This window comes from Chiloscyllium plagiosum, unplaced genomic scaffold (assembly GCF_037043375.1).
Source record: "Chiloscyllium plagiosum isolate Xiang-an unplaced genomic scaffold, Cpla_swu_hap1 HiC_scaffold_19, whole genome shotgun sequence".
In the NCBI taxonomy this organism is placed as follows: Eukaryota; Metazoa; Chordata; class Chondrichthyes; order Orectolobiformes; family Hemiscylliidae; genus Chiloscyllium; species Chiloscyllium plagiosum.
The window spans coordinates 17486480-17499438 of record NW_028270157.1 but is presented as its reverse complement, the minus strand read 5'-3'; the positions used below and the strand labels follow the sequence as shown (position 1 = coordinate 17499438).

Below are 12959 nucleotides of genomic sequence, written 5' to 3'. Positions count from 1 at the left end.
TAGGAAATAGCTTTGTCTTTGTAGTCTATTCTGAATACAGAAATGTGTTCAAATCATGATTTGAACTATTCTGATAAACTTTCTCTGCATCCTCTCAAAGACCCTCAGATCCTTCCTAAAGTGTTTGACCAGTAGTGGGTACAATATTTTGTTCTTCTGTGGAATGCAAAAAAGAAAATCAATCAAGTCATTGCACAATAGTAACAGAAGCATTTAAATCAATGGAATATTTTTGAATACTTTTAAAGTAGATGTTGAAGATTCGTGCTTGTCAGGGGAATCAAGGGTTATCCAAGGTAGATGGGAATTTGAAATGTAGCCATGATCGTATAAAATGGCGGAGCCCGCTTGAGGGATGAAGAGTCTACTTCTGCTCTCATTTCATATGCTCACTTGGAAGGATAATTACATATAGTATTTAACAACTGGGTGATGCTCCCAATCCATTCCTTTCTTTAACAGTCAGACAGTAAAAGCAACATCTACCCCACTACTTAAAAACAACACTTACTGAAAGGTTCAGTTTCCCAAATACAGGGCACAAAAATGTAAAAAGCAACTCCTCTCATCTTATTTTCCGAAACAATATGTTTTCAATATGTGAATACTGCAACAGCAATGCCCTTTACATATTGCTCATACACCTTTACCTATGTTATTGAAAAGAGAAATATTTTCATCTGGTATTCATTAGCATAAGTACAAGAGTTGACAGCAACAATTTACACAATGAGGGAAATGCTTGCTGATTTGTCTGAGGCAAGACAACTCAAATTGACATGGAGAAAAGAACAGAACATCACAGACTCACCAAGGTTCCAGGTAACTAAAATAGGAACCAAGGCTTGAAGAAGTCACACTGGACTCAAAACATGAACTGTTTCTTTCTCCACAGATGCTGCAAGACATACTTCCCCAGCACTGTGTGTGTGTATTTCAGACTATCAGCATTTACAGTATTTTGGCTTTATTGAATATACTCCTTTTGTTTTCAAAAAACAGGTCCCTGTGCAAGAGTGTCTGTTGCCTCTACTAAAAGGAAATGAGTCACATTATGTCCCTGCCTGATTTACTTTAACTTGCAAATCATCTTAGCTATTGGCACTTTCAGGGTTGTTTAGGAAATGCTGTCTAATCAAAAAATCACATCAAACAGCAATTAGCACTGAAAAATGTGATGCTGGAAAAGCGCAGCATGTCAGGCAGCATCCAAGGAGCAGGAGAATCGACACCTTCGGCTGAAGAAGGGCTTATGCCCGAGGCGTCGATTCTCCTGCTCCTTGGATGCTGCCTGACCTGCTGCGCTTTTCCAGCAACACATTTTTCAGCTCTGATCTCTAGCATCTGCAGTCCTCACTTTCTCAAACAGCAATTAGTCAAGCTCATAATATGGTTTATTTATGCTCATTATAATCAACAGATATTCATACACAAGGATCCATTCTCTACACACAAGGGAACACATTCAAGCATTGGTGCTTTTCTTAAATTACTTAAATTACAATGGAGCATGGGGACCATATAGCTCCCTAATGCTCTGGCCAATTAGAATTGACTTGCCAAACAATTGGCTTGTTGTTTTCTTCCAGCCTCCTGCTTGTCTACTTTGGATTCCAGCATCGGCAGTTTTTAAAAATTTCTTGCCAAACAATCAGCACCCCTTTCTCCTGTTGTTTAACATGTTGCAAATGTTTGCAATTAGGCATTCTTGCATTTGTCCTGATGAGAGGCTCTGGCAATATGTCTCTCTTTTCAGCAATTTCATGTTCTGAACTATCAAGTGATTGTTTCCCTTAATGTTCAAGAAACAAAAGTGAAAATAACTTACCTCAGTTCTGATTAATTAAATTTACAACATTTGCTTACCTCCAAATGCTCTAGATCAGTGGTTTTCTGGACCAATAGGTTGTCTTTCTGCAGCAGATCCCTATACTTAGCTGTGAGTTCATTGTGCTGCTTATTAGCTCGTTCCAGGGCTGATATAGGTACACTTTCATCCAAAGCTTTCTGCAATGCAGCAATTTTAAAACTAGCCATGTCCTAGAAATAGATTGATCAACAAACAGGTAAACACCACAAACACTTATAATGTAAAAAAGATACCCTGTACTTATAGGGAAGTGGCACGGTGGCTCAGTGGTTAGCACTGCTGCCTCACAGCGCCAGGGACCTGGGTTCAATTCCTGCCTTGGACAACTGTCTGTGTGGAGTTTGCACATTCTCCCTGTGTCTGCATGAGTTTCCTCTGGGTGCCATTGTGTTAGATGTATTAGTCAGGGGTAAATGTAGAGGAATGGGTCTGGGTGGGTTGCTCTTCGGAGGGTTGGTGTGGACTTGTCGGGCCGAAGGGCCTGTTTTCACACTGTAGGGAATCTAATCTAATCATATTAAAATACAAAAACAGCTCAAAGTAAAGCTGGCAATTAATAAGCTGTGAAGAAACACTTAAGTTCCTGACGGGTTTTGACAGTATGGAAGTGGAAAGGATGTTCTGTCTTGGAAAAAATCTAGAAGTGGAAGTCACTGCTTAAAAATAAGACAGACGAGTAGAATTTTTTTTGAGAGTCTCTGGAACTCTCTTTCTCAAAAGACAGTGGTAGAAAATTCAGAGTCTATGATGTTTATGAGAACAGTCCAAAGGATGAGACACTTCAGTTATGAGAAAGTTGGGATTTCTGAGGGCTACAAGAAGATCTGGTAAAAGTTTTCAAAACAGTGAGGGTCTGGGCAGACTGAATAATGAAAAAAAACTGTTACCACTCACAAATGGAAGTTTGCCCGGGGGGTGAGCAGCGGGCACGCATACTCATTGGACCCTGTTTGAGGAGCTGGCCAAATCTCGTGAGCCCCTGGGGAGGCAGATCCAGGAAAAAATTGAAGAGAAGCTGGCTCCTGGATCTGCTATGCTGCAAGACTGGAAAAAGGACTGATGAGCTTGAGTGCCGGACTGCAGGGGTGGAGGCAGAGACTGACTCCTCCAAGTGCCGGATTGAAGCCCTGGAAACACAGGTCCGGTTGGATCTGGTAGACAATCTTGAAAACAGAGGCAGAACAAAGAACCTGCGCGTTGTTGGCGAAGGGACAGAAGGTGAGCGACCGGTGGAAATCTTCAAGAAATGGTTCCTCAAGTTCCTTGGTTTAGAGGCTCAGAAGGGAAGGATAACAATTGAAAGAGCCCGCCGGAAGCGAGGCACAAAAAAAACAGGTGCAGATCAGCGCCCACACCCTGCCCTGGTAAGATTCCATCATTATAAAGACAAGCAGAGGGTCATGGAAGCCTCTAGAGCTCAGGGGAGGGACCTGAAGGCGTTGGTATGTGGCGGCTCCAGGGTCATGTTTTTTCAAGACTTGGTTTGGAGGCTCAGAAGGAAAGGATAACAATTGACTTCTCGGCAGCAGTGGTCTGGAAAAGTAAATCCTACAATGGCGTCGAGGAGATTGAGAGAGCTTGGGATCCAGTATTCTTTAAGATATCCAGCAGTGCTTCGAATCTGTCATAATGGATCCATACATTTGTTCGACTCACCAGAGAAAGCAAAGAACTTTGTGGATGTGCTGACTTAAGTTGAACGGCTGAATAGGCATAGAGGACAGAGCTGTTCAGGTTTGCTTTTCTTTAAAATGGACTTGGTGGAGTCTCTTTTCTGGTAATAAGTTGTGTGAAATTATGTCAGGGATGGACCGAGTATTGCTAATTTCTAAGTTATGTTAAGGTATGGGTGACATGTTTATTTTTAGTTTGCTTGTTGATAATACTAACCTTGCTCTTGGGTGTTTTTATTCTCTACCAGGTGGTCGGTGAACGTGGCGTGACCCTAGCTGGTAGGAGTGGAGAGGGTGGTTGGGATGGTTAGTAGGATTGTAGAATGTGTAGGTACCCCCTTTGAATGGGGGTACATTCCTCCAATCACTGCCTTTGGCAATTTTTTGTTTTTGCTATATATATTTTTTATAAGTTTTGTAGATTTGTTGGATGTACTTATTTTAATCTGTTATTTTCGGGTTCTGTGGATTCTTTTGCATTAAAGCTCAGCGATCTGTCGTCTGGGTTCCTCCACTCTGGAGTCTAGATGTTGCTGTGGAAGGTTATGTCTAAGGATGTGTTTAAGTGGTGCACCTGGAATATTAAGGGGAGTCATTCACCTGTCAAGAGGAAGAACTTTAAAAGGGAGAGTGTGGATGTTGCCTTATTGCAAGAAACACACTTCGATGATGCAGAGCATTTGAAGCTTCAACAGAATGGGTATGACTAGGTTTATTTTTCATCTTTCAATAAAAGGAGTGAAGGGGTGGCCATTTTAGTTAGAAAGAATCTCCCATTTATGTTATTAGAGTGCATTAAGGATATACATAGGAGATTTGTAATCCTTAAAGCTTAGATATATGGGGAAGAATACGGGATCTTAAATGTTTATTGTCCCACAGCCCATCCCCTTAAATTCTTGACAGACACACTTTCTGACTGGATAACTTTGCATCTCAATATATCATCGTAGGAGGGGATTTGAATTGTCTCAAACCTTCCGGTAGACAGAGACTGCCCAAAGGCCTGCCGATATCTTCTTTGCGATCTAAACAATTAAGGGATTTGTGTGCTGAATTGGAGTTGGTAGATGTTTGGAGGCACCTTCACCCTACTGGCAGGGACTTCACATTCTTCTCAAACCCACACAAATGCCTTACCAGGATTGATCTTTTTCTGACCCCTACAACACATCTGGGCTTGGTGGCATCATGTACAATTGGCAATATCACTATTTCCAATCACACACCAGTGTATTTAATGGTTAAGAGTAAGGATATGGTGGTAGGCTTGAGGCACTGGTGACTGGACCCTTTCATCCTTAAGGATAGCAAATTTATTGAATTCCTTTCTATTGAGTTCAGGGCTTTCTTAGATATTAATTCAGCTCATCCATTTTTTGGGAAACATTTAAAGCCTACGCCAGGAGGTTGGTTATTTCCTATTCAGCCAGTAAGAAGTGACAGATGGGTGAGCATCAACGCTTGCTCAAGACGTGTCTAAAAGTAGCTGAAAAAGCATACTTTGACAGGCCTTTGATGGTTAAACTGCAGAGGATCACAGCGCTCTGGTCTACGCTGAACTCCATGCTCACATGGACAGCCAAAAGGAAGCTTACATTTGCAAGTCAAAAGCTGTCTGATCATGGGGATAAGCCTGGCATGTACCTAGCATGCCTCGCTAGGAAAAGGAGTCCCCCCCACCCCCCCCAAGCCATTACCTCGATCAGAGAAGACACTGGAAATTTGACCTACAGACCTATAGGGCTATTCAAAAGGGCCACAACACACTGCAATACACCAGAACTGCAAAAAGAAGAAGAGGAACACCTATACAAGGTATTCGCCAAAAACGGATACCCGCGCAACTGCCTAAGAGAAAGACCACGGAACGAGGACATACCACAACCAAAAGGACTAGCCACACTACCATACATCAGGAGCATCTCGGAACTGACAGTCAGACTACTGCGACCCCTAGGACTCATTACGGCACACAAACCAACAGCCACGCTCAGACAACAACTCACCAGAACGAAGGACCCGATACCCAACATGAGTAAAACTAATGTAGTGTACAAAATACCATGCAAGGACTGCACAAAACACTATATAGGACAAACAGGAAGACAGCTAACAATCCGCATACATGAACATCAACTAGCCACGAAACGACACGACCAGCTATCCTTAGCAGCCACACACGCAGACAACAAGCAACATGAATTCGACTGGGACAACACTACTATCATAGGGCAAGCTAGACAGAGAACAGCCAGGGAATTCCTAGAGGCATGGCATTCATCCACAAACTCCATCAACAAACACATCGACCTGGACCCAATATACCAACCACTACAGCGGACAGCTGAAACTGACAACCGGAAGCGGCAGGGACAGACCACTATAAACACCGGAGGAAACATCAAAGAAGCGCTTCGCAGGAGGCTCCCAAGCACTGATGATGTCGCCTAGCCAGGGGACGAAACGTTTGCAACAAAAACTTCCAGCTCGGCGAACAGAACCACAACAACGAGCACCCGAGCTACAAATCTTCGCACAAACTTTGAACACCCATAGTTGGTATGTCGGGTTTTCAGCTAGGGATGATGAATTCTGGGTTTAAACTATGGGCAGCTAGGGGTGTATCTTGTCTGGATGATTTATTTGAAGGGGACATACTGGTGTCTTTTGAACAGTTGGCTCGGAAATTAGATTAGATTAGATTACCTACAGTGTGGAAACAGGCCCTTCGGCCCAACAAGCCCACACCGACCCGCCGAAGCGTAACCCACCCATAACCCTACACCTAACACTACGGGCAATTTAGCATGGCCAATTCACCTGTCCTGCACATCTTTGGAATGGGGGAGGAAACTGGAGCACCGGGAGGAAACCCACGCAGACACGGGGAGAATGTCCAAACTCCACACAGTCAGTCGCCTGAGTTGGGAATTGAACCCGGGTCTCTGGCGCTGTGAGGCAGCAGTGCTAACCACTATGCCACCTTGCTGCCCTAATATGAATTGCCCAGTAGGACCTCTTTCAGTTCTTCCAAATTAGAAATTTCATCCAAAAAGAGACCACACTTTGAACTGATCCTTAAAGGTCTGACGTGGAGAAGACAGTGTTGGATGCTGAGGGTATATTATCTGTTAGCAACGCTTTTCATCTATTGGAAGAGGGCCCCTCAGACGAGGCCAAACGGCTTTGTTGGATATGGGAAAGGGAGTTGGATGTTGAGATCTCTTCTGAAATATGGGAGGATATCTGGGAAAATGCAAGACCCACACTTTGCAATTGAAGATTCTCCACAGGGTCCATCTGGCCCCAGACCGCCTCGCTAAATTTAAAGCAGGAACATCTCCAATGTGTCCTAAATGTAAAGTGAGCATGGGCACACTTACTCATTGTCTTTGGTCCTGCCACAGACTGTGGGCAGACTGAAGCACTGCGGTAGGCGAAATAGGGAAGGCCTAGGGGACAGAGGTGGAGATGGACCTGGTATCTCTTCTTCTTGGCTTTATTAATTCTCTTTCATTAGATGCACACACAGAAAAAACAAGGCTTTTCAGTACCCTCACTTTTTGTGCCAGAAAGAACATTCTATTAGGGTAGGTGTCGGACAATCCCCTGGGGCTGGCGTAAGCTAGTCATGGGGCACATCTCCTTGGACTTTCTGACAAGTATGGTGTACCATAAAACTGAGAACTTTTATAAGATGAGGTGACCCTTTTTGGATGATCTGGGTAGATTTGTCCGCCATACTAATAAGAGCCTTTATATACCCATGGCAATTCTAAGTAATGGATTTAGTGCCCAGAGGGGAGGAACTACGAACATATGAATATGTAGAAACTTGTGCACTTGATGATCGAGGGCTATTTTGTTTTGCTGAGCTTTGTTACGGTTGTTATCATTACTATTATTAAGATTTTCCTTTTTTAACTTAGTTATTAGTTAGTATTTATTTGTATAATTAGCAGCTTTATTTATTAATGCTGGTTTGAATTGTTTGGTTTTGTATTTGTTGTAATATTCAAAAGAAAACATTTTTCTTCATTTTAACAAAAATATATTTTTAAAAAATGCACGGACGGTCAAGACAGACACAATGAACCAAATGGCCTTCCTCTATACCATAGAAATATTCACCGAATCTCAATTATTAAGGCAGAGATAGGCAGATTTTTGATTAGCAGGGGATTGAAAGATGACTGGAGATAAGCGGGAATGTGGAGTAATCAGATTAAGTAGTGGAGCAGACTAGATGGGCTGACTCGTGCTCCTAATTCACGTATTTATATGATGACAGTAGCTTTTTAAAGTTATTATTTTAGCATTGTGATACTTCAGTAACATTTCTATTCCTTCCTCAAGTATAATACAGAAATTCTTTCAAATATTTTGTGAACATAAACCTCAATATGCACAACAGGGATTTTCCTAAGCCACGTAGATAGCTTAACTGAATGTTTCCACTAATCTGCATATTTGGAACTGTAAAGATAAACAAATCCTTTGTTCTGAGGTTAATGGTGCAACTGTATTAAGGGTTCAGCTTTGGAAAAGACATAACAAAGAAGCACAGATGTGGATGACTAGAAAACTGACTGGGGGTAGCACTGCTACACTCTGGTATCCAAGTTGAGATATGGCAATGTGAGCAAGGCAAACCAATTATTGAAATTGATTGATGGCACAGCATTCAGGACATACCTTTGGCAGAAATGAATCTGTAAAACTAGTCTTCTGCTCTGGACATCAAGGACATAAACCCTCTATTTATATTGGGGAAAAGTTCAAGGAATCAGGTTCTGTTTTATTTACACTCAGACTTAATTCGACGGTTACCTTGAATCTTTGCAAGTATCCAATTCTTTCACTAACTGCTGCCTCCATGGCTATTATTTCGTCCTTGAGCTTGTTATTTTCTTTCCTTAAGTGCTGTTCCATTTCTACCAGGGTTGTGTAACGCCTTGTTAAGGAACTTTCATTAACCCGCAGCACAGTTAACTTGCTAGTGAGCCCTGCAAGCTTCTTCTTCATTTCATCCGGATCCACCTGAAGTGTTTCCAGTAGTTGCTAATTTAGAGATGGAGAATAGTTACACAGTCACACAATACATTTCATAATTTCCTGCAGGCAGAAACAAAACTTTTTTTAAAAAAAGTATTTATAACTTCAGGTGTAACATGGCATTTACCTTCTGTCAAAATTGTCCAGTGCTCCTGATATTGGACATCCTTCCCACCATTTTGGAGCCTTATGTGAGGAGCCCAAAAAACCAGTACTGCAATTTGCACATTTATTTATGAGACATGCATTTGCACAATAATGTTTCTTTTTCTTGGTGGCATTCCTTGACTGTTTAATTCTAAATAAGGATATATCATATGGTCCAGTCTCCCCAGTAAAATCAGTTTGACTGTATCAAACCCTGCAATTGCTTTAAACACCTCAGTTAGGTCACCCCTCAATCTTCAAGAAAATGCAAGGCAAGCTGAGCCAACCTGTGTTCTTGAATTAGCCTCTTAATACAGGTAATAATCTGATGAATCTTAACTATGCCAAGCTAAGATACTTGTTCCTAAGGTTGAGAACTCAAATCAGAGCTCCTAATGGAATCTGACCAAGACTTTGTCCAAGATTTTGTACAACTGAAATATCACTTCCTCTCCTCGCCAACCTCCATGAGTAATGTCCAACATTCCATCATGCTTTTTGAACACTTTAAGTACATGTGCACTAACTTTTAAACACTTGTAGAATACTTACATTATATTCCTCTATTTTCACTTGATCCTGCTCTTTTAAATCCTCAAGCTTTTTCTTTTCTTCTTCAATTTTTTGAATATTCTTTTGCCAGGATTCCCTTTCGCTATACACAAAAGTAACAATTTAATTAGGATGGCTTATACCGTTTAAAACATTTTCACCCTTGCTTCCATTTTTGAATTAAAAGTGTGACCATTGCTTATTCAGGCAACTATTGATCCAACAGAAAAGGTTTTTCTCACTCTTTGTAATTGAGAGGTCTAGGATCTGGCAACTGTTCAGACATTACTCCTAGGCTCCTCCTACCACGTTCACGTCTCAATTAAATTTAGGTTCTTGGGGCATGGTGATTGGATCCATAGTGACAGCCCCGGGTGTTGGTTAAACTACCCTTCCAGGTTCAATTGTTTTTACCTTGTTGCAGTGTTATTTGTGGTTATTTCCTATTAAAATACTAGGAAAGATTAAGGAAGCACTGGACATATAATGCAGGTGGATTGGAAAAATCAGGATGGTAGCAGATCTCAAGTAAAGGAATTTGTGGAATGTCTATGAAATGGTGTTTTGGAGCAGCTTGTGGACAGTCCATTAGGGAACAGGCAGTGATGAATTTGGTGATGTATAATGACGCAGAGTTGGTTAGGAACCTTAAGGTGAAGGAATCCCTTGGGGCAGTGACCAGAATGTGATAGAATTCACCCTGCTGTTTGAGGGGAAGCAGCTGTAATCAGATGTAATGATATTATAATTGAGTAAAGGTAACTACAAAGACATGAGGGAAGAGGTAGCCAGAATTGATTGGAAGGGCAGCCCAGCAGTGATGTTGGAACAGCAATGGCAGTAGTATCTGGGGGTAATTCGGGAGGCACAGCAGTAATTCATTCCAAGGAAGGAGAAATGTTCTAAGGGAAGGATGAGGTAATCATGCCTGACAAGGAACAGCATAAAAGTGAAAAACATAATGTGATGAAGATGAGTGGGAAGTCAGAGGATTGTGAAGCCTTGACAACAACCAGTGGATAACTAAAAAAGCAATAAAGAGGTGGAAGGTGATGAACTATGAGAGTAAGCCTTCTAGTAATACAAAAGCAGACTTTTAGGCTTCTAAAAAGGTAAGAGAGAGGCAAGATTGGACATTGGACTGCTGGACAATGAGACTAGAGAAGTAGTAATTAGAAACAAAAATAGTGGAAGAACCGATTAGGTACTCTGCATCAGTTTTCACAGTGGATGACACTGGCAGCATACCAATACTTCAAAGAGTCAAGGGCAGAGGTGAGTGTAATGGCTGTCACCAAGGAGAAGGTGCTGAGGAAGCTGAAAGGTCTGAGGTGAATAAATGGATCCCAGATCAGATGGACTGCACTCCAGCATTCTGCAGGGGACGGTTGAGTAGATTGTGGAAACATTGGTGGTGATCTGTCAGGAATCATGGAGTCAGGGAGAGTTCCAGAGGACTGTAACACCCCTGTTTAAGAGGAGAGGGAGGCAGAAGACCAATTAAACCAAATCACCTGACCTCGGTCATTGGTAAAGATTTTAGAGTCCATTATTAAGGATGAGATTATGGAGTGTATGGCAAAATAGAACTGAGTCAGGACAGCTTTGAGTAGGTAATGGACAAGTTAGACAAAGAACACCCAGTTGACATGATCTATGTGGATTTCTTGAAGGCTTTTAACAAAGTACTGCAGAGAAGACTGCAAAATAAGATAGGAGTCCCATGGTTTTACAGGCTAGTTACAGGCATGGATAGACAATTGCAGACTGGCAGACAGCAAAGAATGGAGATAAAGAAGTCTTTTTTAGGATGGCACCTGGAAACTAGGCAAGTTCCACAGGTATCTATGTTGGGACTAGAAATATTCACATAATACTATTAATGATCTGCACAAATATTATGTGAGATTATGCACTTTGGTATGAAGAATACAAGCATAGACTATTCTGGATGTAGGTTTGCTCGCTGAGCTGGAAGGTTCATTTCCAGACGTTTTGTCACCCTACTAGGTAACATCTTCAGTGGGCCCTCAAACGAAGCACTGTTGATAATTCCTGCTTTCTATTTATATGTTTGGGTTTCTTTGGATTAGTGATGTCATTTCCTGCAGTGACATAATTTCCGGTGGTGATGACATTTCCTGGTCTTTTTCTCAGGGGGTGGTAGATGACATCAAACACTATGTGTTTGTTGATAGAGTTCCGGTTGGAATGCCATGCTTTTCATGCGTGTCTCTGTTTGGCTTGTCCTAGGATGGATGTCCCAGTTGAAGTGGTGTCCTTCCTCATCCGTATGTAAGGATACTAATAAGAGAGGGTCATGTTGTGTTGTGGCTAGTTGAGGTCCATGTATCCTGGTGGCTAGTTTTCTGCATGTTTGTCCAATGTACTGTTTGTTACAGTCCTTGCACAGCATTTTGTAAATAACATTAGTTTTGCTTGTTGTCAGTATAGGGTCTTTCAAGTTCATTAGCTGCTGTTTAGTGTGTTGGTGGGTTTGTGTGCTACCATGATGCCAAGGGGTCTGAGTAGTCTGGCAGTCATTTCTGAGATGCCTTTGATGTAGAGTAGAGTGACTAGGTTTTCTGGGTGCGTTTTGTCTGCTTGTTTGGGTTTGTTGCTGAGAAATCTGCGGAATGTGTTCATTGGGTACCCATTCTTTTTGAATACACTGCAAAGGTGATTTTCCTCTGCTCTGCATAGTTCCTCTGTGCTGCAGTGTGTGGTGGCTCATTGGAATAATGTTCTAATGCAGCTTTGTTTGTGGATGTTGGGAAGATTGCTTCTGTAGTTCAATATTTGGTCCATATGTGTTGTTTTCCTATAGACGCTGGTTTGAAGTTCCCCATTGGCTGTTCGCTCTACTGCGACATCTAGGAATGGCAGTTTGTTGTTGTTTTCCTCCTCTTTAGTGAATTTATGCCAGTAAGGGTATTATTGTCGGTCTTGGAGGTTTCCTCTAATTTGTTTCGTTTAGTGGTGACAAAGGTGTTATCCATGTAGCAGACCCAAAGTTTGGGTTGGATGGTTGGCAGAACTGTTTGTTCAAGTCTCTGCATTACTGCCTCTGCTAAGAACCATGATATCGGAGGTCCCATGGGTGTTCTGTTGGTTTGTTTGTAGGCATAAAATTCACTAAAGAGGTGGAAAACAACAACAAACTGCCATTCCTAGATGTCACAGTGGAGTGAACAGCCAATGGGGGACTTCAAACTAGCGTCTACAGGAAAACAACACATACGGACCAAATATTGAACTACAGAAGCAACCACCCCAACATCCACAAATTAAGCTGCATTAGAACATTATTCCAATGAGCCACTACACACTGCAGCACAGAGGAACGACACAGAGCAGAGGAAAATCACCTATGCAGTGTATTCAAAAAGAATGGGTACCTAATGAACACAGTCTGCAGATTTCTCAGCAACAAACCTAAACAAGCAGACAAAACACATCCAGAAACCCTAGCCACTCTCCCCTACATCAAAGGCATCTCAGAAATGACTGCCAGACTACTCAGACCCCTTGGCATCATGGTAGCACACAAACCCACCAACACACTAAACAGCAGCTAATGAACTTGAAAAACCCTATACAGACAACAAGCAAAACTAATATTATTTGCAAAATACCGGGCAAGGACTGTAACAATCATT

The 12959-nt window shown here is 41.9% G+C and overlaps 1 protein-coding gene across 13 annotated transcripts in view; it reads right to left on the bottom strand.

Annotated features, from left to right (window-relative positions):
- The window catches only part of cep290 (centrosomal protein 290), a 155660-nt gene that overhangs the window by 86198 nt on the left and 56503 nt on the right, over positions 1-12959 (bottom strand). For all 13 annotated transcript variants that reach the window (XR_015760383.1, XM_087997062.1, XM_087997057.1 and 10 more), the window contains 3 exons: positions 9301-9403; positions 8377-8607; positions 1867-2040 (listed from right to left, as the gene is read on the bottom strand). Coding sequence is in view for 12 of the 13 variants with exons in the window: in XM_087997062.1 (XP_087853188.1) it covers positions 1867-2040; positions 8377-8607; positions 9301-9403 (508 nt within the window). In the remaining variant the exon portion in view is untranslated. The remainder of the gene's footprint in view (positions 1-1866; positions 2041-8376; positions 8608-9300; positions 9404-12959) is intronic.